General features: G+C 35.7%; 1 protein-coding gene and 1 long non-coding RNA gene across 2 annotated transcripts; both read right to left on the bottom strand.

Moving 5' to 3' along the window:
- Window positions 1-2,192: 2,192 nt before the first annotated feature.
- Window positions 2,193-4,407, bottom strand: LOC107782307 (uncharacterized). Its single transcript, XM_075225345.1, has one exon. It carries the CDS (start codon window positions 3,871-3,873, stop codon window positions 2,401-2,403), a length of 1,473 nt encoding a protein of 490 aa, XP_075081446.1. The 5' UTR covers window positions 3,874-4,407; the 3' UTR covers window positions 2,193-2,400.
- An 11,193-nt stretch (window positions 4,408-15,600) lies between these two features.
- LOC107782308 (uncharacterized) lies at window positions 15,601-26,819 on the bottom strand. The gene is made up of 2 exons (XR_001647196.2): window positions 26,264-26,819; window positions 15,601-17,380 (listed from the first exon to the last, which is right to left on the bottom strand). It is a non-coding gene; the product is annotated as an uncharacterized LOC107782308 (long non-coding RNA).
- Between the last annotated feature and the right edge of the window lie 631 nt (window positions 26,820-27,450).

Below are 27,450 nucleotides of genomic sequence, written 5' to 3'. Positions count from 1 at the left end.
GAGAGAGAGATATGTTATTGATCTTGTGGAGAAATAGTTGGAGTAACATCATCTCTTTACAAAGTGGCATGGATCCCCTTTATATAAGAGAGGAAATACAATATAGCACAGAGTGCATTAAATGTAAAGATACGGGGATGGGACGGCTAGGCACGTTGCTAGACTCTTGCTGATTATGGCTGCTCACCTCGGGAATCCCCCGTCCTCGGAACCTTTATTGGGTCACGGACGAATTCCCCATCCTCGGAACCTTCACTGGGTCGCGGACGAACCTCGAGGGAGAGAGCTTGATCGTAATCCTACAGCCTCGAGATGGTGATATGACTCCCCGAATGCACCTTAGTAGCGAGAAATAGACTCCTCTAATTTCACGACATACATTGTGATATGTCAAAGTTGTGTACGTAAGTTGACGAGTGCATATACTAGCTAAATATGAAAATTTACCAGTTTTAGTTACATGGACTCCTTTCATGCCTTAATTGACTTACCTTAACATGTCATATTCATCATCATTAGTCTATCGTCACATGTTTTACTTGTCTTATCTCTTCTTTGTTAATTGCCTTACATGTTTAGTTGAAGCATTGTTTCCTCTATTCCTTATTTATTATTTAACAGTTGAGTTCCTTAATTGAAGTTGTTATTTTTGGAATATCTTGTCGTTGAAATTGGTATTGAGTTATAAAGGCCATAATTTACATTGAGGCAAAGTCATAAAAATGTGAAATACTTTTCTTGTTGAGTTACTCACTTCCGGTTGTTACTAGTGATACTCTTGTGCATATTGTGGTTGAGCCATGGGCTGAAAATACTGTTGTTGTTGGTTAGTTGTGATATTGGGCACTTGAGGTGCGATTATTTGTGGTACGTTGTGATATTGATACGCATACGGTGGTATAAGATTTAGGGTTGAAACGCATATGGTGAGATAAGACGGTGCTTGATATACGTGTTGCTAGTATGGGGACTACTTGAAGCAACACGATGTGATAAGGTGGGCTAAAACGCAGGAAGCTATTTCGGAAAAAATGATTTTCAAAACTAAATGCAAGGCTCCCACAGTGATATAAGGAAAGATTATGAAATGAAATTGTGATTTGAGACTACGAGGCGGTACCTCGCTAGTGACTCTTGTTGATACTTTTGTATTACTTCACTTGTGTTCTGTTTCCTTATTCTGTGTCATAACATTTCGTGTTTTCTTCCGTGATGCATTATTTGTCTTGTTCAGTGTAGCCAATCTTAGTATACTTCTTACTTATTTCATTTTCAATGTTGTTATTATTACACTGTTAATTACTCGTTCAGTTTTCTTATTTATTCCAGTAGGGCCTTGACCTGACCTCGTCACTATTCTACCGAGATTAGGCTTAGCACTTATTGGGTACCATTGTAGTGTACTCATGATACGCTTATGTACATCTTTTTATGCAGATCCAGGTATTTCCTACCAGTCCAGGCACTAGCGAGAGCTCATCTTCGGAGACTTCAAGGTATATCTGCCGGTATTCCTAGGCCTCGAAGTCCCCTCTACCTTGACTATTTTATTTCCTTATCCTTTTATAGACACTCATGTATAGAGATATTCAGTACCACTTTATAGAGCTTGTGACTTGTATTCGTCGGGTTTTGGAAAGTTGCAAAATACTGAATTGCGGAGTTTTTATATATTAGTTGTTGAGTTATTGAGACTTTAATTATTATATCAGTTATTTCTGTATGAATACTAGGCTTACCTAATCTTAAAAATTAAGTGTCATCTCGGTATTCTCCCGAAGAAAATTGGGTTCGTGACAAAAAGTACTATGTATTCGACTTCATGGAGAACTGGATCTTTTTGGAAAACGGAAAAAGGAGCAGTTCCACTAAGAGATACATGACATGACATTGGGAATCAATTTAACCGTCCTATCAAATTGAAAGATAAATTTAATTCACTCACAATCAAAGTATGTACTGGGCGGAATTCGAACACGAAGCAAAGAAATAAAAGGCCATTGGCTCGTGATATTAGTTTTATTTTTCATATTATTGTTAATGCCTCCATATTATGAAATGACGGAAAAGCATTACAAAATATCAAATATTTTATTCATTAAAATAATAAGTATAATATAATATATTATGAAACGTAACAAGCTTCCAAGCAAGTAAAACAACACTGTTTAGAGTGATATAAAGGAAGTGCATTTATCTGGATAATTGCATAAATTTGATTCCATCAATTTTTAATAACATCTTAACAAATGACAAATTGCATATATATATAACACAAAAAAAAAGAGAGATAAAATATTGGACAACAAAAATCTTTCTTTTTTTCGTTTTTGCCATCTGACTATAGAATCTATAGATCATTAAGTAAAACAAAGAAGAAAAAAGGTAAATTAAAAAACTTTAGCTCTTTTTCTCAACCTCACCACCTTGTACTAAATAAGCCTTTTTCCTTCTATCAGCAGTAGTTGCCAGGCAAATGACAAGGAAGAATGCAGCATAAATGGCATGAACCCTCCAGCTAGTCTTCGGTGGTTGATGGAGCACAGCCCTATGAAACACCGTCATGTAATAATGAAGCCCAATAGCAAAGCCCACAATTGTTTGGGCCAGACCAATGAGCTTGGTGGTGGGCCCAGTCTCAGTGGAAAACACTAAGATCAGATACATTAGCAGCATCAATAGGTACAACACATAAGCAAGAGTTTGCAATACTTGTAAGCAAATGTAAGTGGACTGAGCAGTAGCGTAGAAAAACTTCAAAGGTTCTAAGCCAGTGACCAAAGAAGAAAGACAGAGAATGGAGAAGTAAATGGAGAGGTAAACTTGGATGAAGATTAAGAGCTTTTGGAGAGAGAAATAGGCTTTGATTTTATTGAAAATGAGAGAAACAACAAGTAAAGGGATCAAGATGAATGCAAATGAGATAATAGAGGCAATTGTTGATGCATATTTGTTTCCGATATAGGGCTTGAAGTTCTTTGTTATTTCTTTGTTTGCTTTGTTGAGGTAAACTTTAGAGGTCTTTGAAATTCTTTCCAAATCTGGCAAAAGGGTTTCTTGGAATTTGGAGGGTAAATCTCTGAATCCAGAAATTAAATCATCTTCATCATCTTCAACCCAGCTGTACTGTGAATTTTTTTGGGCTGTCTGTTGTGTCTTGGATTTTTTGTCTGTGGGCTGGTTTTTACTAATTGGGGTTTTAGGTTTGGATTTGGGCTCACTGATGTCTTTTCCCAATTGGGTTTTAGTTGCTTTGGTCATTTTGTTAGTGGACTGGTTTTTAGTTGGAGTTTTGGATTTGGACTTAGACTCACTGGTGTCTTTTTCTAATTGGGGTTTAGTGGCTTTGATTGTTTTGTTCTTGGGAGTAGAGCTTGAGCTGATTTTGGTTAGATCTGAGGATTTCTTGGTGGTGGAGGAACTGATTTTGGTTGAATTTGAGGGCTTGGAGGAAGTGAGATTGACCTTCTGGAGCTGGGATTTGAAGGTAAGTTTCTGTGATTTGGTAATGGGGTTGACAAGCTTGCTTTTATTCTTGGTTTGAGAATCAGAAAAGGAAAGCTTGGTTTGGTTCTTGGTTGAACCAAAGCTAGAAAAAGAAGAAGTCTTGATTTGTTTGGTTTGATTCTTGGAAGAAGTATTGGAGAATTTAATAAGTTTGGTTTGGTTCTTGGAAGGTGAAAGTGAAGTTGGATTTGTTTTCTTAATTGGCTTTGACTCATTTTCTAGCTCCAACATTCTTCTGCTTCTAACATTATTCTGGGGTTGGACCTCACTATATGCAGAAAAGAATGAAAGAGTGAATAACACAAAAACAAGATAGAGTACCAAAAGTACCTTAGTAAAGCTGCAGGAATGTGCAAGTGGAGCCATATGTACTGAAATCAATGACTCTTGTTTCTGAAGATCTAACGAGGCTTTTTTTCCAAAATTTAAAGCCTCAGTTAGATCTGAATTTTAGACAAGATGGTAAAAAAAGTGTGTGGGCATTGGGAGAGGGGAGAGGAGAATAATTAAAGGGGTGATAGAAATATGTAAGGTCTTTGAGTGTGTGTTTGTGTGAAAAGGAAAAGGGATAGCAAAGTAGGAGACTTTAATGCCAAAGGCCTAAGTGGTGTAGAGGCGATGAGATATGTCACATGGAGCAACCAGACAATCATAGCAGACGCGATTTACTTTTCTACTTTGCTCCGTTCCAATTTAGGTGAACCTTTTTTACTGGGCACGTAATTTAAAAAAAATAATGACTTTTTGAATTTGTGGTCCTTAACAAATCAAAAGGTCCAGAGTATTTGTGTAGTTATAAAAGCTTCTCATTAAGGGTAGAATTGAAAGTTTAAGGTAAATTATTTTCAAATTTAGAAAAGGATCATTCTTTTTAGAACGGACCAAAAAGAAAATAGATTCGTTGAACTGGAACGAAGCAATATTAGTTTTCCTCACACTGTTTCCTAAATATAGGCAGCAAAAGTGTAATGGAAACTCTTCTTGTTACAAAGCTATGACTTGATAAGGATTTATTAGTAGAGTAGAGCTAACCTCAAATGTTTATTCTTTTAGTTATAACGTTTGATAAAGTGAAGCTTTTATTTAATTTTCTATATTCGACATATCTGTAAATCAGGTAAAAATACACAGGTAAAGAAAAAAGAAATCAAGCATTTCATCGAAGGACGGCGGCTTGACAGTTCGTCCAGAAATTGAAGTAAAATAAAGAAAGTAAAATTAAGTAGCAAGAATATACATAATATATATAGAAGAAAAAGAGAAGGAGAAAAAACAATAGAGAATTTTCATCCGTCTAAACTTTAGGGAGCAAAATTATTTGATATCAGATTGACAAACAATTATCAAGTGCTCGTTGAAATAATAGAAGTGTACGCAAATTGATCAAAAGGACATACTTTTCCATCAGGATAACGGTGACAGATTCTAGCATTCAAAATTTATTAACCAAAGTTTGTTTACGCAAAAGGTATAAGTTTTAGCATTCACAAAATAAAATTTCGGGTTTACACCTAATAATTTGCTGAACATAAATACTTCTGGACATGCCAAATGTCTCAAAAGCACACCATTTATACTGAGGGTTAATTATGATCAGTTTTAAAGTGGGTGCTCGATGCAATAGTTGAGATACGCGTAAGCTGACCGCCACTGTTATAAAAGAAGCTAGTTTTTCTAGCAAAGTTCTAAGTCATATATTTATGTCTTTTGGTAACAGATTTAAAAAAATCTATTAAACCATGTAATAAGATGAATAAGAGTGTCACAACATAAGAAGGTTTCCACTAGTTCTTTTCTTTTTTAAGGTAACATCATATTATCTGAATTCAAAGAATCAGATAGAATACTTTACCTAAACGAAGTAAAAAAAAAAACTAACTCACGCAAACCAATTAACCACTGATTCTGGTAGGGGGGAAAAGGGGGAAGAAAAGGAAAAAGAAGAAGAGATTATGGTCAATGAAAGATAGAACTAACTTGAATTTAGGTACTTATATTTCAACGTAAGACCAACCAAAATTAGACTATTGCACAAAGCCACAAACTATAGGAAAAGTGATTGCTTGACCTAAATATAATGATAAAGTTCGTCTTTTAACTCATCCGTTTAGCGGTTCAAACGCTTTTTATTCCGAGTTTAATCATTAAATATTTGGAATTAAGTACTCGACTAATTTGGATTTTCACTATGTAAGATCCATTTAAAGGAGAAACTTCCTATAAGAATTTTTTTCATTCCCAAAATTTAAACTCGAAACTTCTAGTTAAAAGTTGAAGGGGGTCTCATCGATCAAACATCTCTTAAAGTGTAGTTCAAACACTTGATTTCGTTCTTTCTATATTTTTCCGAACTTTGAAAGAAAACCATAATTCTTGAAAGAACACAAATTAGGGGACGTTTGGTTTGAAGACAAGTTATACTGGGATTAGTTATGCTAAGATTAGTTATACTAGGATTATTTATGCTGGGAATAATTATACTGGTATTATTTCTTAGGGGCCTTTTAGTTGGAAAGATGTTATCCCGTGATTAATTATTTCGGGATTAGTTATTCCAGGATTAGTTATTTTACCTTTCCATGGGGATAAAAAAATACTACAATCCCGAGATTAATTTTACCGAAATTTTCTCCCAACCAACATGGGATAAATTCTTTTTAAATTTAGTACGGGGATTAATTATTTCTTGTCTCTCGTACTAAATGAGCCCTTATTAACTGTTTGGCATGTTGTATTAACTTTGAGATTGTCAATTTTACTATTTTATCCTCGGATAACTTATCATGGGATTACTATTACATTGGAAAAAAAAAAGAGAAGGAGAAAAAACCTCAAAAGAAGGAAAAAAACAATTGAGGATTTTCATCCGTTTAAACTTTCAGGAGCGAACATATTTGGTATCAGCATTGACTAACAATTATCAAGTGCTAGTTGTAACAATAGAAGTGTACGCAAATTGATCAAACGGCATCGTTAAAGAAAAAAAATGAAAACGTTTCTCGTTGTTGGTGTTGGGAAAAAGTGGCAAGTGTTATGAATAGTTTGTACATTGGATACTACTTTGGATACTACATTGGATGCTATATTGGATGCCCATGTTGTGAATAACTTAAAGATTAAATTTCCTACTTTATGTCCATTATCTTTACTTTTTATGTCTATAAAAGGCCATGTAATTGCAATGGAAAAATACACCAAAGTGAAAGAAGAAAACATTTCTCCCTTCTTTCTATCTCTTCTTATTTACATTTTACTGCATTACTTTTATTTTATTACACGTTATCAGTACGAAGCTCTAATTTTATTCTTAACTCCCACTAAGTTGAGCCATATTTTATTAAGGTATGTATCATTATAATCATCTTATTTATGGCAGTACATATCATATGCTCACTGTTTGCAGATTACTTGTGTGCTTGGGCATCTTAAATAGTTTAAGTACATTACAGTGATTAAATAACTATTTCCTTTCGTGCTCAACTCTTAGAGGACCTCAAAGTCATCAAACTAGCTATGCACTAATGTCATGGACTCACTGGATCAAAATATATCTTTAAGGCATTTTGAAGAACTGTGAGAAATGAATTGACAAGCAATAATTTTTTTAATTACTTTATATTTATTGGAACATATAAATAATGTTAGTCACGTTCAATTCTATTAACACATATATATCAATAATATAAAGTGAAATGAAACAAGTATGTAATTTCTACTTTATGGCAAGAATAAAATGAAATAGTATATTGTTAACATGATATAGCTCTATTTTTATTTCTTTTACCTTAATCGTTTTGTTTTCATTAATTGTTTATTATTATAATTATTTCTCTAACTTATTCATCTTTTGTGATAGTTTTCACTATGTCAAATTTATCAAAACTTGAATTTGTGACACTTGACATCACCGGAAGGAACTATTTATCATGGGTTCTTGATGCTGAAATTCACCTTGACGCTAAAGGTCTTGGAAATACTATTATACAAGGAAAGGAAGCATCAAATCAGGATTAAGCGAAGGCCATGATTTTCCTTCATCATCATCTACATGAAGGGTTAAAAACTGAATATTTAACCATAAAAGATCCACTTGAATTATGGATTAATTTGAAGGATCGATATGACCACCTAAAACTTACGGTATTACCAAAAGCTCGGTATGAGTGGATACATTTAAGGTTGCAAGACTTTAAAATCGTAAGTGAGTATAATTCTGCTATCTTTAAAGTAAGTTCTCTATTAAAATTATGTGGAGACACTATCACAGATGAGGACTTATTGGAAAAAATATTTTCTACTTTTCACGTTTCAAATGTGGTGCTACAACAACAATACCGTGAAAAAGGTTTTAAGAAATATTCTGAGTTAATCACATGCCTACTTGTGGCTGAGCAGAATAATACTCTATTAATGAAAAATCATGAAGCTCGTCCCACTGGGTCAACTCCATTTCCGGAAGTGAATGTTGTAGCAACGTATGATAAGTTTGAAAGAAAACAAAATAATTACCGTGGTCGTGGACATGGTTGTAAACGTGGACGTGACAGGGGGCGAAACAATTATCGTCATTATGGTGGAAATAAATTAGAGAACAATAAGGATTCTCAAATTAATCATTCAAAAGGTAAAGCTAGTATGTATCACCGATGTGGTATGAGAGGTCATTGGGCACGCATTTGTCGTACGCCAGAACATTTTGTCAAACTTTATCAAGCCTCCCTCAAGAAAAAAGAAAATAATGTGGAGGCACACTTGACCTTTCAAAATAATGATGATGAAGCAAGTCCCTCAAATAAATATGATTCTAAGGCACATCTTGCATATAAAGATGATGATTTTGAAGGCCTTACAAATATTACTCATTTAGAAGTTGGAGACTTCTTTGAGGATATTGACTGAAGAACTAATCATCTTACTAGGGAATGAAGCTATAAAAGTTGTTATTTTTATGTTTGCAACTAGTTTATTTTTCTTGAGTGTATTTTCCTAATGCATCATGTGTTGCTAGTTTCTACATTCCTAATGTATTTCTTAATATTTTTTTTCGCTTGTCTTTCATATTTCTTATGATGTATTATTTGTTTTTTATGAAGAATATGAAAATTCCCTAGTCTTCAGTTGGACTCAAGATTAATAAAGATGATATATGTCTTCTGGATAGTGCTACAACACACACTATTTTAAAAGATAAGAGATATTTCTCTTATTTGGTAATGAAAGAAGCGAATGTTAATACAATATCCGGTAGTACAAGATTAATTGAAGGTTTTGGAAGAGCCAATTTATTACTACCAGGAGGAACAAATTTGGTTATTGATGAAGCACTATATTGTAGTAAATCTCAAAGAAACTTATTAAGTTTCAAAGATATTCGCCAAAATGGCTATCATATTGAGACTACAAATGATGAAAAGATTGAATATCTTTATATTACTACAATAATGTCCGGTAAGAAATATGTGCTTGAAATGTTACCTGCTCTTTCCTCCGGCTTATACTACACAAGTATTAGCAGGATTGAAACACATGTCATAGTAAACGAGAAGTTTACTAATCAAGATAATTTTATTATTTGGCATGACCGGTTGGGCCATCCTGGTTCTAATATGATGCGTAAAATAATTGAGAATTCACATGGACATGCAATGAAGAATCAGAAGATTCTTCAATTTAAGGAATTCTCTTGTGATGCATATTCTCAAGGAAAATTAATTATTAGACCATCAACTATTAAAGTTAGGATGGAATCCCCTGCATTTCTGGAACGTATACAGGGTGATATATGTGGGCCCATTCACCCTCCATGTGGACCATTCAAATATTATATGGTTTTGGTAGATGCATCTACAAGATGGTCACATGTGTGCTTACTATCAACTCGCAATATGGCATTTGCGAGATTGTTGGCTCAAATAATAAAGCTAAGAGCACAATTTCCAAATTATGCAATTAAGACAATTCGTCTTGATAATGCTGGTGAGTTTACATCCCAAGCCTTTAATGATTATTGTATTTCAACTGGGATAACAATTGAGCATCCAGTTGCTCATGTTCATGCACAAAATGGTCTAGCAGAATCATTGATCAAACGCCTCCAATTTATTGCTAGACCAATGCTTATGAGAACAAAACTTCTCATTTCAGTATGGGGTCAGGCTATTTTGCACGCAACAGCACTTGTGCGGATAAGGCCCACAAGTTATCATAAAGTCTCCCCATTGCAATTGGCTTTTGGTCAGGAGCCAAATATTTCTCATCTTAGGATCTTTGGTTGTGCGATATATGTTCCAATTGCTCCACCACAACGCACAAAGATGGGTCCTCAAAGAAGGTTGGGGATATATGTTGGATATGAATCTCCTTCTATTATAAAATATCTAGAGCCGATGACTGGAGATTTATTTACGGCAAGATTTTCTGATTGCCATTTTGATGAATCAGTATATCCAACATTAGGGGGAGAAAACAAGCAGCTGAAAAAGAAAATAGATTGGAATGCATTATCACTGTCTCATTTAGATCCTCGAACAAATCAATGTGAACAAGAGGTTCAAAAGATTATTCATTTACAAAATATTGCAAATCAATTGCCAGATGCATTCACTGACCTACCAAGGGTGACTAAGTCACATATTCCAGCTGCTAATGCTCCAATTCGAGTTGATATCCCAGCAGGACAATTAATTAAAGCAAATGAGTCTAAGTCATGCTTGAAACGTGGTAGACCAATCGGTTCTAAAGATAAAAATCCTCGAAGAAGAAAAGGAGCAAGTGATCAAAGTGAACATAACACAGAGGTAGTGGCTCAAGAAGAGCCCCAAGAGGTAACAAATGATAAGACCTTAAGAGAGGTCCAGCTACCTGAAAATAATAAAAATGAAGAGATATCAATAAGTTATGTCTCAACCTGGAAAAGATGGAACCGAAATAATATTGTTATCGATAACATTTTTGCTTATAATGTTGCTGTTGAAATAATGCAATAAGATGAGGATCTTGAACCAAAATCTGTCAATGAATGTAGACAGAGAAATGATTGGCAAAAATGGAAAGACGCTATCCAGGCAGAGTTAACTTCACTTGGAAAACATGAAGTCTTCGAACCCATAGTTCGAACACCTGAAGGCATAAAGCCAGTAGGGTATAAATGGGTTTTTGTGCGAAAACGAAATAATAAAAATGAAGTCGTTAGATATAAAGCGCGACTTGTGGCACAAGGTTTTTCCCAAAGGCCTAGAATTGATTATATGGAGACATATTCTCCTGTAGTGGATGCTATCACCTTCAGGTATCTCATAAATATGGCAGTGCAAGAAAAACTTGATATGCATCTAATGGATGTTGTTACAGCCTATTTGTATGGATCATTAGACAACGAAATTTTTATAAAAGTACCTGAGGGATTTAAAGGGCCAGAAGCATATAAAAGTTTTCGAGAAACTTGTTTAATAAAGCTTCAGAAATCTTTATACGGATTGAAACAATCAGGTCGTATGTGGTACAATCGCCTGAGTGAATACCTATTGAAAGAAGGGTACAAGAATGATCCAATTTGTCCTTGTGTCTTTATAAAAAGGTCTGGATCTGAATTTGTTATAATCGTCGTGTATGTTGATGATTTAAATATCATTGGAACTCCTGAGGAGCTTCCAAAAACAGTAGACTGTTTGAAGAAAGAATTTGAAATGAAAGATCTTGGAAAGACAAAATTTTGTCTTGGTCTACAAATTGAGTATATGAAAGATGGAATATTTGTCCATCAATCAACATATACCGAAAAGATTTTAAAGCGATTCTATATGGATAAAGCACATCCATTGAGTACCCCAATGGTTGTGAGATCACTTGATATAAAGAAAGATCCATTCCGACCTTATGAAAATGATGAAGAGCTTCTTGGTGCCGAAGTACCATATCATAGTGCAATTGGGGCATTAATGTATCTTGCCAATAATTTCCGACCAGATATAGCTTTCTCAGTAAGCTTATTGGCAAGATTTAGTACTTCGCCAACACAAAGACACTGGAATGGTATTAAACATATATTCAGATACCTCCAAGGGACCATTGATGTGGGTTTATTTTATTCAAATGAATCCAAGCCATCATTGATTGGTTATGCAGATGCGGGATATTTGTCTGATCCACACAAAGGTCGATCTCAGACAGGCTATTTATTTACAAGTGGAGGTACAGCCATATCATGGCGTTCGACAAAACAAACTATGGTTGCTACTTCTTCAAATCATGCAGAGATAATAGCCATTCACGAAGCAAGTCGAGAATGCGTTTGGTTAAGATCTATAACTCAACACATTCAACAAACATGTGGTCTTTCTTCGAAAGAGAATATTCCAACAATATTGTATGAAGACAATGCTGCATGCATAGCTCAATTGAAAGGAGGATATATCAAAGGAGATAGAACAAAACGCATTTCACCGAAATTCTTTTTCACTCATGATCTTCAGAAGAATGGTGAAATAGATGTACAACAAGTTCATTCAAGTGATAATTTGGCTGATCTGTTCACTAAGGCGTTACCAACCTCAATATTTGAAAAGCTGATATATAAGATTGGAATGCGTCGTCTTCGAGACATTAAGTGATTTTTCATCAGGGGAGTAACTACACGCTGCACTCTTTTCCTTAACCAAGGTTTTGTCCCACTGGGTTTTCCTGGTAAGGTTTTTAATGAGGCAGCAAGCAATGCATATTATAAATAACTATGTACATCCCAATATTTTTTTTGTAAGTTTTTAATGAGGCACATTATCTTACATGGACATCCAAGGGGGAGTGTTATGAATAGTTTGTACATTGGATACTACTTTGGATACTACATTGGATGCTACATTGGATGCCCATATTGTGAATAACTTAAAGATTAAATTTCTTACTTTATGTCCATCATCTTTACTTTTTATGCCTATAAAAGGCCATGTAATTGCAATGAAAAAATACACATGAAAGAAGAAAACACTTCTCCCTTCTTTCTATCTCTTCTTATTTACATTTTACTGCATTACTTTTATTTTATTGTAGCAAGAAAATTATTAGATTTCCCTAATTTTGTTCTCCAAATGACATGAATATTTCTTAATTCGCCAATTGCTTAGACTGGCTTCACTTCTGCTCTATATTCATTTGAAAGAAGTTGACTTTAAATGAGAAAAATGGCTCTTCTACAGTCCTACTTGTGTGTGTGAAATGTGAACCAAGCAATGGACTTTGACCTTTTTTCAGTCATCTTCCAGTAGATACGCTGGCGCCAAAGTTTTCGGCGAAGTATTTTATTTTTTTAACAAGTAATTAATATATTTATGGTAAAACTAAATACACAGCAATATAATTAAGCGAAAAAGAAGACTCATAAATCCAAGCAAAGGCATGTATGAGGACTCGAACTAATAAAAGTACAAAATTAAGCTGAAAGCTACAAAATTACAAATCGAATTAGAATTCATGAGAAAATTGTTGTTTACCCGCAAAAAATTACAGGTGTAAACGTGGTTTATAGATACGTAAATTAGATTGACCTACTTTAGTAAAGCAACAAAGTATAAAGAAAATAAAATAAATATGGTTGTTTACCCTAAAAATCGGATAACAATTAAATATATAATGTGATTTTAAGGATATGCGATTTCACCTAATAATAATTAATAAATGTAAAGATAAGAGATGAAAATTGAAAATGATATAAAGCAAATCAGTGTTTGGATAGAGCCCTCGAGCTTGAATACCCTCGAGCTAGTTATGCAAGAACAGTTAAATGCAACAAGCTGACAAACAAGAAATGTGAATTAAAGAGAGAATATTATATTGCTTTAATCTGAGTGAATGTAAGGTGTCTACAAATGATGGAGATTCTTTTTTATATAGTAGAGGAGTCCTAATTATGGTATAACTCTAATTACAGAAGTAAATCCCATGATTGGCCTAAACAACCGCCCTTGATCTGATCTGTTCCGGGATTTCCGCCGTGATCTTCGATCGGTTACAGATATCTTGCCTTTTCGTTATTGCGCTTCGTTCGAAGTCTGTCATATATGGTTTCTATCGTTGTTGGCCTCGATCTCGACGAGCACTTCGATTCTCAGGCTCGATACCTTATCTTCGTGCTCTGACATGATTCACTACCACGTGTTTTCTTGAGAAACGTACACCTGTAAACTGTAACTTTTACCTAATTCAAATAGTCCCCCTACATTCTGGTGACTCAACTTGATATGAGCGTTAGTAGATAAGACATTCTTTTTTCTCGGCAGGATAGTTCTTGGACGGTTTCTGACACTTGAAAGAACGCACGTCTCTTTGCATTTAATGAGCCGAACACGTGTTGCCCCCTGATTCGGCGAACAGTTTCTCAAGTTACCTAGGTAATAATGGTTTCATGCTGAATCACCTATAAACTTTCCCCCTTCTCACCAATTGCATCTTCCACTTTTTTCACATCTCTGCATCGAGTCTCTTAGAGCTTCTGTGCAATTCTTTTTTCTCAACAAAACCTACAAATTCGAATATAAAATTTCACTTCCTTAATTATCTGTTATTGTCACACCTCCTTTTTACCCGAGGGGGATATAAGGGAGTTTTTCCAATTAAAGTGACATAAATCGAAATGGGAATATTTATTTATTCAGAGTCGCCACTTGAAATAATTAATGGTGTCCCAAGTCATCAGTTTATTTTAAAATCCCAAATCAAGGAAATTAACTCTATTTTTACGGTCTGCGAACACAGAAGACCGGGTAAGGAATTTTGTTAACCCGGGAGAAGGTGTGAGGCAATCCCGAGTTCTGTGGTTTTAGCACGGTCACTCAATTATTAATAATTGACATAATTATCTGATTTATTATGTATTTAAAATCTATTATGCATGTTTAACTTTCTAGCCGCTTTTAATTATTTAAAATCGCTTTTTAGGATTTAAGAAATTATTTCTTGAACAAGTTATGATTGTCGTACACTTGCCGTTTTTTAATACACCGTAAACCACGATACATGAAATGCACCCGCGATTCGCGACATGTTTATTTATTATTATTATTATTATTCAAAGTTTTTGGGGTCGGGTCACATGAAATGCACACCCGAATTTGAAAATTAATCATTGTAACTATGTCACGGGAACCGTACCCATAATCATGATGGTTTATTAATCGCGTCTAAAGCAACACTACGAGGTTCATAAGTGTTTTCTATATTAGTTTTGTATTTATGTGAGGGCCATAGATTATAGGATTCGTTCATAAGTGTTTTCTATATTAGTTTTGTATTTATGTGAGGGCCATAGATTATAGGATTCATTTGTGGATGGCATGCCTCAATTTATTTTAAAAGGTTTGTATTCAACTAAAGCGAACTAAGGATGTTCATGATTATTTCTTTCTATGTTTGGGATTTTCCATACAATTTCCCCTTTTAATCACTAGTAGTAGCCTCTCAAATACAAAAATGGTCTACTGAAAGTGCTCAATACGAAATAACAACTTTGCTTCGTTCCTTGACCCAAACTATCAAAATTTAATGCGAAATTAGAAAGGGGAGATGCTGCATTCTTTTGGGGAAATCAGTATTCTAATTTAGACAAAACAAATTGCTCTCCTTCCTACAAAGAAAGCCAAAGACAGAAGGGACAAAGGACTGATGAATGGTGCACATTTCGTGAAATTTAAGGACCGCTACCTACAATTCCTCCACCTAACACAAACAACATATTGCTTCATACAACCTTAATATCAATTCCATTTAACATGATTATAAAAAAAATCAGTAACTACTTTTAATACTTATAATAACCAAGTATTTTCAACAACTTAAATGGGGTCTTGAAATTACAATGATACTAACTAATGAATTATAAACTAAAACCAACGGCCTTACATGCTTATCTACCATACATGACTTAGCCGACATTCAGGAAGAAAAGAAAATTTGTTCAATGGAAGTTTAAACAAATTATTACATAGGAATAAAAGATAACATGTGAGGAAAATCATTTATGAGCAATAATTAAATTGACAAAGTTAAAACCCACTATTCAAATCATCTGCACCTTTTAGAGAGCAGTTCACAAAACATACATCATGAACCACACATAGACACATCTGAATTTCATAGAAGAATAAAGAAGATGGATTAACATAAAAATCCTACAAGTTCATAGAGGTATGTTTCTAAATTCTTGGGCAACAGTACTCCAAAAAAGAAACCAAATGAAAGCAAGAATTGAGGATGGAGATCAGCAGAAACAGCACAACAAACAACAGTCCTATGGCTCGAAATCCTTTGAAACCCCAAATACAATCAACCAAGCATGCTGAAATTTCAAACAGCTTTGTCTTTTCCCCTTTTCTTGTTTTTCTCTTTTGATAGCAAAGACGGGATACGAGTGAGAATTCATATAATGATGAATCCTAAAGTACTCGGAATTAAAGAAAAATTTCGGGGTTGGAAGAAATATGGATGATTTTATACATAAGATTTTTTGGTGTGAGAGTTTCTCGATTTGCCTAGAAAGAATTAGGCAGAAGTGCCAATGCCACAAAAGGACGAGGCTACTTTTTTTCTTTTCCCAATTTGTGTTGTTTTTTCTTAGGAAGGGAAGGGAAGGTCTGATTTCTGTGTGTGAAGGTGAGAACCAAGAAGAAAATGGGAGGGGAGGTCTCTGATCGTTTTCTTGGAGTAAACGGCGCTCCTCTAAGGTAAGGTCTAATGATTTTTTTTAGGTCTAGATCCGTAGGTTTTAATGAGAAGGGGGTTTTGGGCTGGTTCGGGTCGCGGGCTGGGGGTGGAGTTTGGTTTGGGCTCGTTGATTAAAAATCAATTGGACCATTTAGGAATTAGCCCAATTTAAAAACAAGACCAAATCAAAACCCTTTCTTTCTCTTCCTTGATTTTTGCAATGTTAGCCATGTTAGACTCTAATTTACTTTAATCTAATTTTTATATAGCTAGCCTATTCATTTATTTTGCCTAATGATGAATTAATGTAACTAATTAATTAATTAACCTAAGAATGCAATTTTTGATTTTATTTATTTAAATGATGCACTTATCAATGTAATTAATTCCTAAATGCAAATTAAACCTAAGATGACATGAAATCAAAATGTGATAATTTTTTTATAATTTTTCTATAATTTTTTAAAATATTAAAAATGCATGAAATGCAACTAAATAAAGAAAAACTCCTAAAAATTAATTAAAATTATTTTTGGTCTATTTTTAGGAGATATTTTCATGTAGGGCAAAAATTAGGTGTTCACAGCTGCCCCTCTTTGCTCGGAAACATGAAGAGTTTTCGGGCAAAGATAAAGTGAGAAATTACGAGCAATTTTTGCCTGTTTGAAACTCCATTAGCATTTTGAAAAAGTTTGACCGAACCTTGCTTCAGAGGTTGTCTACATATCCTTGGCTATAAAGAAATCAGGTCGGTGTAGTTCTGAAGTTCTGGTAGCTGGGACTACCGAGAAACTATTATTTCACTGCTGTTACTGCTGTTTCTGCTTGTTGAGCTCCTTATTACACCAAAAGGAAAGATGAAAAGCTAAACTAGCTAAGCCTATCAACCACGAGTTACAAGATTCATATCTATAAACCTTCTAAAGCTTGATCTTCAGTCTTGAATGGTTCTTCCTGTAGACTCTGATCTGAATCTTGATGCTTGTTAGTTGCAACCGCTGGTTCATTCTTCTTCAGCTTTTCGGATCAAGGCGGGACAATGCGAAACTTGTGACTTCAATCTTATCTTGGGCAATCTGCATCTTTTCTCCGCTTCTACACTTAGAGTTCAACTTCTTTTCTTTTATTTGGGTTGAGACTTCTTCTTTTGGTCATTTCAAACCTTGTGCCTCATGGTGAAAACCTGTTCAAGTACCAAAGCAAACAAACGAACGAAATTTTCTGCCCCAGTTATCACTAGGAAAATTTCGAGAGTTATTTGTAAATAAATCTAAACTATTTCTTTATTGAAAGCAATAAAATCAGGATTGTGTATCCTTGGGAAAAGAGATTAGGGAGTTGAGCCCTATATCTATAATGAAATCAACCAGGGAGTGGAGACCCTATGTTGGAAAAGAGACTAGGGAGTGGAGACCCTATGTTGGAAAAAAGACTAGGGAGTGGAGACCCTACGTTGGAAAAGTGACTAGGGAGTGGAGACCCTATGTATAAAATAAATTCAACTAGGGAGTGGAGACCCTATGTTGGAAAAGTGATTAGGGAGTGGAGACCCTATGTCTAAAATAAATTCAACTAGGAAGTGGAGGCCCTGTGTTGGAAAAGCGACTAGGGATTGGAAACCCTATGTCTAAAATAACTTCAACTAGGGAGTGGAGACCCTATGTTGGAAAAATAACTAGGGAGTGGAGACCCTATGTCTAAAATAAATTCAACTAGGGAGTGGAGACCCTATGTTGGAAAAACGACTAGGGAGTGGAGACCCTATGTCTAAAATAACTTCAACTAGGGAGTGGAGACCCTATGTTGGAAAAGCAACTATGGAGTGGAGACCATATATTGGAAAAGCAGATTAGGGAGTGGAGACCCTATGCCTAAAATAAAATCAACTAGGGAGTGGAGACCCTATGCCTAAAATAAAATCAACTAGGGAGTGGAGACCCTATGTTGGAAAAGCAGACTAGGGAGTGGAGACTCTATGTCTAAAGTAAATTCAACTAAGGAGTGGAGACTCTATGATGGAAAAGCAGACTAGGGAGTGGAGACCTTATGTCTTAATAAAATCAACTAGGGAGTGGAGACCCTATGTTAGAAAAGGCGACTAGGGAGTGGAGACCCTATGTCTAAAATAAAATCAACTAGGGAGTGGAGACCCTATGTTGAAAAAGTGACTAGGGAGTGGAGACCCTAGGCTACCATGTTTTTGAATTTTATTCTATCTTTTGTTTTTGAACAAATGAGTAAGAATGCAGGAAAGAATTTAGAAGAGACTTCCTTTTGGATTGATTATTGCTTCAAAACTGTTTCTAGCCCTTGCGCAGTTTCTTTTGGTGGCACCTGCTTCTTGCAAGGTTGCTTTGGATTGCACATGTTTCATGTTTTCAAACAAAGAACAATTGTTATTTTGAAATAGTGGTTGGTTTTGTGGCTTTGATTGTTTCAATCACTTGATCTCGGCCCGGCTTCTTTGATGAAGATCTCAATTGCAACGGCTCGTTTCCTGGGGACCGATTTCATTTCAGGCCCTGAGAACCTCTGGGTTTTTTTTTTAGATTTTGCCATGACGGTTGGTCGGTAGAACTCAACCTTTTCGACTTTATTTTGCCTTCGTAGGCCTTTTACTTTTGACTTGTTGTTTTTCTTTTTCTTTTTTTTTTCTTTTTTTTTCTTTTTTGTTTTTAACCATTCGGAGCATTGGGGAACTTTTGGCTCCTCAAACTTGCTGCAATGGCTAATCGTGTGGGACTTAACCTTTTCCAACTTTTTTTCGCCTTTATAGGCATTTCATTTCTGGTTTCTTTCTTCCAACTTCAATTTCAGAGCATTTGGGGTACCTTGGCTTTTCAAATTTTTGTCGAGACGGTTAGCCACGTGAGACTTAACCTTTTCCAACTTTATTTTGCCTTTGTGGGCATTTGACTTTGATTTCCTTTCTTTTCAGAAATTTCTTTTTATTTCAAAGCATCGACCATCATGGCCAGTCGAGGTCGACTCGATGCACCTACCGAGGCTGGGTATCTTCTTGAATATTGGCTCGTATCAAACAAAAGCCCAGTAAATCAATCTTGTCATCCTTTCTTTGTCTTTATTTCGGAATAGAGTTAGACCGAAAGGGATTCAAAGAAAAACAAACAATGAAATGAACAATGAATTTAGACGAGAGGTATCCCTTTTGAGGAGAAGAAAGAATGACTTATCTGGAGTGCATGTGGACTTCAATGAACTTGACATGCCTTTTGGACTGGATGTCTGATCTGTGTAAACCATTTGACTCTTAGAAATTCATCACAACTTTTGCCTCAAAATCGAGAGACCTTGCCAAGACTCTGTCGATGCCGATGGCTGTGAGGATCTTCTTTTCGATCAGGGGCGCCCTTTGCGGGTTTTTACTAGCTGACCACTCCCATTTCTCTTCTCACTATCGTCTTATAGTGCTCTTTGTGAGTTTTCACTAACAAGACTCTCTCATTTCTAGTTTCTCTGCTTACTGTCGCCTCACGGTGCCTGTGTGGGTTTTCACCAATAAGACTCTCTCATTTCATTTCTCTCATTTTGTTGTATCGGATCCAACTAACTGTATCCTCCTATTTTGAACGATCGGAAGGACTTGAACAGGATTTGGGGTAAAAAGAATTTGGATTGAATTATAACTTTGGAACCTTTCAGGCGAAAACATCGCCGAACAATTATAACATCTGCCCGAGTTTCACTTTTTTTTGGGGGGGGAGGGGATTTGGATTTTTATTTTGGTATGACTGAACCCCAGAGAGATGTTGCCTACGTATCCTTTCAGAATCAAGTCGAACGTAGTTCAGGGAACTTTGTTTTAGATTTTTCTTTTGTTTTTCTTCTGTTTTGTTTTGTTTTCTCTTTAATTTTTCCTTTCCTTTTCCCTTTTTTCATTTTTCATTTCGTTTTCTTTTCGCCCTTTTTTTTTTGTATTTTCCTTCTTCTTCTTTTTTTTTATTCATTTTTTTATCATTCATTTCATTTTTCTCAATAATAACTTCCAAGCTCCAAAGAGGGTAATCAAAGAATAGGAGCCGGCTCAAAGAGTTTGCAAAGGGTTGATAGTGTTTGGGTAGCGAGAATAAAAGCCTTTTTCATCCCAACCGGAGAACATTAATGTTATATAGAGGATCCAACATAGTACTTTTTGGCTGCATTTGCCTTGATAGTTGTTTCAAGGACATTTCCTTCTATGTGTCCCAAATACAACGCACTCTTTTGGCAGTACTCTTGTTGTAATGTTTGGACCTTTCCAATCTGGAACCAATTTTCCTTCAGATGTTCCGAGTCTTTGTTTTATTTCCTTAAACTTATCTTCATTGCATTCAAATTCTTGATTCATTATTTCGAAGTCTGACAGCGTTTTAGGATCTGGGCATGAAGTCCGCAAGCATGTCATGTTATTGAAATCTGCATTTAACGGAACTAAAAAGAGAATAAGAAAAACGACAAGATTAAGAAAAGAGACATTCCTGGACAATAAAATATTAATTTCATTTGATTTTTGATTTTCGATTTTTTGATTTTTTTTTTCCAGTTTTTTTAAGATAGAAGGGTTTACATCGGAAAGTAAGACAATAAAGTAAAACATTCGAATCACACCCTGAGATAATCCGGACGCAGAAAAGATAGCAAGACTGGCTACTAAGACTCCCGTCTGATGGGGAACTTTCATACTTGGCAACCATTTTTTGGCTTTTCTTCTGTCTCGGCAATGGCTGCAATGGCCTTCAGTGCCGGATCAAATTTCTCATCTTCAGAAATCATTCCGACTATTGGCCCCATTTTGTGGGCAGGCAACAGATTGTTCATCACATCAAGATCTTCTTCATCTTGAAAAACAATTCTTTTAGCTTCAATCAAATCTTCAACTGCCTTTTTGAGGGTCCAACAATCCTCTGTACATTGTCCCATTGCTCCAGAGTGGTATTCACATCTAGCGTCAGCTCGGTGCGTTGGGGAGTCAGGGTTTGGCCGGTTCGGGGCCACTGACTGCAATAGATCTAGATAGATTAGCTTTTGAAACAAGCTTGAATACGATTCACCAATAGGGGTGAACTAATTCTTTCTGAAAGGCTCTCTTTGGCGAGGATTGTACTGGGGAACATCTAGTTGGAGATTATATGGAGCTTGGTAAGGATGGGCATTTATGGGAGGTGGAACTCGGTTTTGTGTATGATGTTGTGGCCGCGTGTAAGGTTGTGCGTTCATCACCGCATAAGGAGGTGGTGCCACGGCATAAGCAGCATCTTGAAGAGTATAATAATGTCGAGGGACCTCAGGAAGCATATATGATTGGCTGAATGACCTGCGGGTCCCCCTCGGGCTCAAAACCATCATGGCTCCTTCTTCTCTCCCGTTTCCATTTATTAAATCCTCTGAACCATTTTGAACATCTGGTGATGTGGCTTTAAAAGCAGCATGACTCAAGATTCGACCCGTTTTTAGCCCATTTTCTACCATCTCCCCAATTTTGATAGCCTCAGCAAACGGCTTTCCCATAGCAGACATCATGTTCTGGAAGTAGTCAGCCTCTTGTGCCTGCAGAAAGACCGTGACCATTTCAGTTTCATCCATTGGAGGCTTTACTCTGGTAGCCTGCTCACGCCATTTGACAGCATATTCGCGGAAGCATTCCGCGGTTTTCTTTTTCAAATTGGACAAGGAGTTTCGGGAGCGATGTCCATATTATATTGGAACTGGCGGACAAAATCTCGAGCGATATCGTCCTACACATGCCAATGGGCAATTTCTTGATCCGTATACCACTCAGAAGCAATTCCGGAGAGGCTTTCCCCAAAATAGGCCATTAGCAGCTCCTTTTTTCCACCAGTACCTCTCAACTAGTTACAATATCGTTTTAGGTGAGCGATCGGATCTCCGTGCCCGTTGTACTTTTCAAATTTTGGCATCTTGAAGCCAGCTGGCAAGTGGACATGGGGAAACATACAGAGGAGAGGTCAGAGTATGAGACACTCTTTTGGCCACTCAGTCCTTGCATGTTTTTTAGGCTTTGTTCCAAGCTCTTCATCTTCCGAGCCATTTCCTCTTGCTCGGGATTTTTAACAACCTTTTCTTGCTCCACCGAGAGATCATATTGCGGAGGTTGAGTGAAAGAGTATGGGGTCACATATGTTATTTCTGATTGAAGCTGCGGACCCTGAAAGGTAAACATTGGAGGTTCAACATACGACCGTGGTAAAGTTAGTTGTGCTCTGGTGCAGACTGGTGCTGCAGAGAACAATATTGGAGGTGCCCTGGAAACTGGCGCCTGGGGGCGAACCACATAAGGCATGCCAGGAACATTGGACAGCATTGGAGGGTGCCCGCATGGGATGAGCGGGTTGGGCACAAGGGCGTTGATAACCTCACAAGACCTGGGGATTAATTCAGGAAACCCAGGAATTGCACTTGGCGGTTCCCTACCATTATACTAGGCATCCTACATTTCCAATATGCGGAGACGCAACATCTTATTCTCTTCAGCAGCTGCTGATTCTAGCTGCAGAATAGCCGATGTCGGGCTATCCTCAGGACCGATGATTGGTAGATTGCTTGCGGAAGCAATCTATGCCTTTGGATCTTGTGAAAGAGGGGAGGCTAGACTACCAACAAAACCAACCAACAAAACCTGGCTAGTTCGCACACCCAACAACCTTGTTAGTTTTGAGACGCTTAACAGATAGAAAATCGCACGTTGGATGCAATGCACCTAAACAGTTAAACGTTTCTACCATGTGTTTGAACGGTTGCATGTTTCATCCCGGCCTTAGTTAACCTTTTCAGTATGTACCCCTTTTTCTTTTTATTTCTGCCTCTCTTTAATCACTCTTGATTTTTTTCATCTCATTTTTGCCGCTCTTTTATTTTTTGTCACTCTCTTTTCTTTTCTTTTTTTTTGTTTTTGTTTTTGTCACTCTTTTATTTTTCTTTTTTTTTTCACTTTATTTTTCACTCAGTTAATTTTATGGCTATGATCGAATCCGATGAGGATTGCCTACTTATCATGGCGCCGTATGAATCAGATCTTGTGTAGTTCGAGAATATCGAAAATGGAGTAAATAAACTAAAAAAAAATTCGATTAGAATTTTTGAAAGAAATGCTTTAAAAAAAAGAAAGGAAATATTTTTTTTTGATTTTTTTATTTTGATTTTGTTTTGTTTTTGAAAGAAAGACTTCTAAAAATTCATTTGCTTTTGATTTGAACTTTGGGAATTTCAAAAGTAAAAATAAAATATTTTTATTTGAATTTTCATTTGTTTTCTTTTTTTCTAAAGAAGAAAGAAAATATTTTTTGGATTTTGGATGTTGCCTCTTAACTTTTGAAAGAGGGACTTTTAAGAAAATATTTTGGATGTCTGAATTTTTATTATTTTTTTTTAAAATTTACAAAAGTACTTCTAAATAAAAACAAAAATATTTTTGGGACTTCAATTTTTCAAATTTTTTTTGAAAGAGAGACTTTTAAACAAGGAAATGATTTTTTTTTAATTCATTTTTTTGGAATTTTTTGAGAAAAATACTTCAAAATAAAGGAAACCCGTATTTGGATTTTGATATTTTTATTTTACTTTTTTTCCATATGAAAGACTTCAAAAAGAAGGAAACTATTTTTTTGAGTTTAAAAAACTTCTTTTTTTTTTTGAATTTTCTAGGGAGAGATTTCTAAAGAAGGAACTAAAGGAAAATATTTTTGGATTTCTGAAAATTGGGGCCGGAATCGATGAGGTTTACCTACGTATCTCACATCTGATGAGAATCAGACCCGCGTAGTTCGGTCAGTTTTGACAGAACAAAGGAAATATGGCACTTGAAAATTTTGGCTTATTTTGAAATGACTTTTCTTTTTCAGAATTTCGGCAGAGTTTCAGAATTTTCTAGATACCTACCTCTCACCCTTTTTTTTTTATTTTTTTTTCTAGAAGCCGGTCAACATGCAAGCCGAAAAAAGCAGATGCGCAAGTAGCACTTACGATGCATCAGGATGGTATTTTTAATTTGGGTACACCTGTCCTAGACGGACCAAACCCCTGTGTTGAGTCCCCAAAGTCAAATGCACGTGATGAAAACAAGCGTTCCTACTAGGGATCCGGCTAAGCTATGCTATTCTAGGTTTAAAAACCTAGGTGTATAAAAACCTGGGTCTATTGTTCTAGACCTGGCTTACCCGAGCCGGGGGGGGCTACGTACCAGGAACCAAAATGTCATCCGGCTTTGTAACTTGTCCGAGCCTCTTTCTAATTTAAGGTGTGACACTAACAAAAAAGGAGTCACGCCAGCGTGCACATCCCCAAAGATGAGAAGAGAAGGGTTTCGTAACAGTTTATATACAGTTCAAATAATATCAAAGCGATAAAAGGCGACATTTAGCACATTAGGCCCAAACATACAATAAAAATCATATAATAAATAAAAGCCAATTATAACAGTTATTCTAAGCTCGAATTCTTGAACCCTGAACAAAAGTTCTGGGTTATGATCTTCAGCAGAGTCACCAGAGCTGTCACACCTTCTTTTTACCCGAGGGGGACATAAGGGATTTTTTCCAATTAAAGTGACATAAATCGAAATGGAATTATTTATTTATTCAGAGTCACCATTTGGAATAATGAATGGTGTCCCAAGTCACCAGTTTATTTTAAAATCCCAAATCGAGGAAATTGACTCTATTTTTACGGTCTGCGAACACAGAAGATCGGGTAAGGAATTCTGTTAACCCCGGAGAAGATGTGAGGCACTCCCGAGTACCGTGGTTTTAGCACGGTCGCTCAATTGTTAATAATTGGCATAATTATCTGATTATTATGTATTTAAAACCTATTGTGCATTTTTAACTTTCTAGCCGCTTTTAATTATTTAAAACCACTTTTTAGGATTTATGGAATTATTTCTTGAACAAGTTATGATTGTCGTACACTTGTCGTTTTTGAACATACCGCAAACCACGCTACATGAAATGCACCCGCGATTCACGACATGTTTATTTATTATTATTATCCAAAGTTGTTGTGGTCGGATCACATGAAATGCACACCCGAATTTGGAAATTAATCATCGTAACTATGTCACGAGAACCGTACCATAATCACAATGGTTTATTAATCGCGCCTAAAGCAACACTACGAGGTTCATAAGTGTTTTCTACACTAGTTTTGTATTTATGTGAGGGCCATAGATTATAGGATTCATCTATAGATGGCACGCCTCAATTTATTTTAAAAGGTTTGTATTCAACTAAAGCGAACTACTGATGCTCATGATTATTTTTTTCTATGTTTGGGATTTTCCATACAATTTTCTCTTTTAATCACAAGTAGTAGCCTCTCAAATACAAAAATGGTCTACTGAAAGTGCTCAATACGAAATAACAACTTTGCTTCTTTCCTTGACCCAAACTATCAAAATTTAATGTGAAATTAGAAAGGGGGAGAAGCTGCATTCTTTTGGGGAAATCACTGTTCTAATTTAGACAAAATAAATTGCTCTCCTTCCTACAAAGAAAGCCAAAGGCAGAAGGGACAAAGGACTGATGAATGGTGCAACATTTCTTGAAATTTAAGGACCGCTACCTACAATTCCTCCACCTAACACAAACAACATATTGCTTCATACAACCTTAATATCAATTCCATTTAACATGATTATAAAAAAATTAGTAACTACTTTTAATACTTATAATAACCAAGTATTTTCAACAACTTAAATGGGGTCTTGAAATTACAATGATACTAACTAATGAATTATAAACTAAAACCAACGGCCTTAAATGCTTCCCTACCATACATGACTTAGCCGACATTCAGGAAGAAAAGAAAATTTGTTCAATGGAAACTTAAACAAATTATTATATAGGAATAAAAGATAATATGTGAGGAAAACCATTTATGAGCGACAATTAAGTTGACAAAGTTAAAACCCACTATTCAAATCATCTGCACCTTTTAGAGAGCATTTCACAAAACATACATCATGAACCACACATAGACACATCTGAATTTCATAGAAGAATAAAGAAGATGGATTAAAATAAAAATCCTACAAGTTCATAGAGGTATGTACCTAAATTCTTGGGCAGCAGTACTCCAAAAAAGCAACCAAATGAAAGCAAAAATGAAGGATGGAGATCAACAGAAACATCACAGCAAACAACAGTCCTATGGCTCGAAATCCTTTGAAACCCCAAATACAATCAACCAAGCATGCTGAAATTTCAAAACAACTTTGTCTTTTCCCCTTTTCTTGTTTTTCTCTTTTGACAGCAAAGACGGAATACGAGTGAGAAGTCATATAATGATGAATCCTAAAGCACTCGGAATTAAAGAAAAATTTCGAGGTTGGAAGAAATATGGGTGATTTTATACATAAGATTTTTTGGTGTGAGAGCTTCTCGATTTGCCTAGAAAGAATTAGGCAGAAGTGCCAATGCCATAAAAGGACGAGGCAACATTTTTTCTTTTCCCAATTTGTGTTGGTTTTCCTTAGGAAGGGAAGGGAAGGTCTGATTTCTGTGTGTGAAGGCGAGAACCAAGAAGAAAATGGGAGGGAAGGTTCTGATCTTTTTCTTGGAGTAAACGGTGCTCCTCTAAGAAAAGTTCTATGATTTTTGTTAGGTCTAGATCCGTAGGTTTTAATGAGACGGGGTCTTGGGCTGGTTCGGGTCGCGGGCTGGGGGTGGAGTTTGGTTTGGACTCGTTGATTAAAAACAAGACCAAATCAAAACCCTTTCTTTCTCTTCCTTGATTTTTGCAATGTTAGCCATTTTAGACTCTAATTTAGTTTAATCTAATTTTTTATATAGCTAGCCTATTCATTTATTTTGCCTAATGATGAATTAATGTAACTAATTAATTAATTAACATAAGAATGCAATTTTTGATTTTTATTTATTTAAATGATGCACTTAGCAATGTAATTAATTCCTAAATGCAAATTAAACCTAAGATGACATGAAATAAAAATGTGATAATTTTTTTATAATTTTTCTATGATTTTTTAAAATATAAAAACTGCATGAAATGCAACTAAATAAAGAAAAACTCCTAAAAATCAATTAAAATTATTTTTGGTCTATTTTTAGGAGATATTTTCATGTAGGGCAAAAATTAGGTGCTCACAGTTATTTCTTTCTCCGATAACCTAAAGTAATATGGGTTATCACCTAACTCCGTAGGGACGGATCTCAATTCAAATGCAAGAGGGGTATAATAACATCCCTCATAAATTATCCAATCATCATGTCCAATGTT

Source organism: Nicotiana tabacum, chromosome 11, assembly GCF_000715075.1.
Source record: "Nicotiana tabacum cultivar K326 chromosome 11, ASM71507v2, whole genome shotgun sequence".
In the NCBI taxonomy this organism is placed as follows: Eukaryota; Viridiplantae; Streptophyta; class Magnoliopsida; order Solanales; family Solanaceae; genus Nicotiana; species Nicotiana tabacum.
This window is presented reverse-complemented; position numbering and strand designations above follow the sequence as displayed.

Bases quoted from the DNA above. Each gene is read 5' to 3' on its own strand.
- LOC107782307 (XM_075225345.1), bottom strand. From the start codon at position 3,873: ATGGCTCCACTTGCACATTCCTGCAGCTTTACTAAGGTACTTTTGGTA.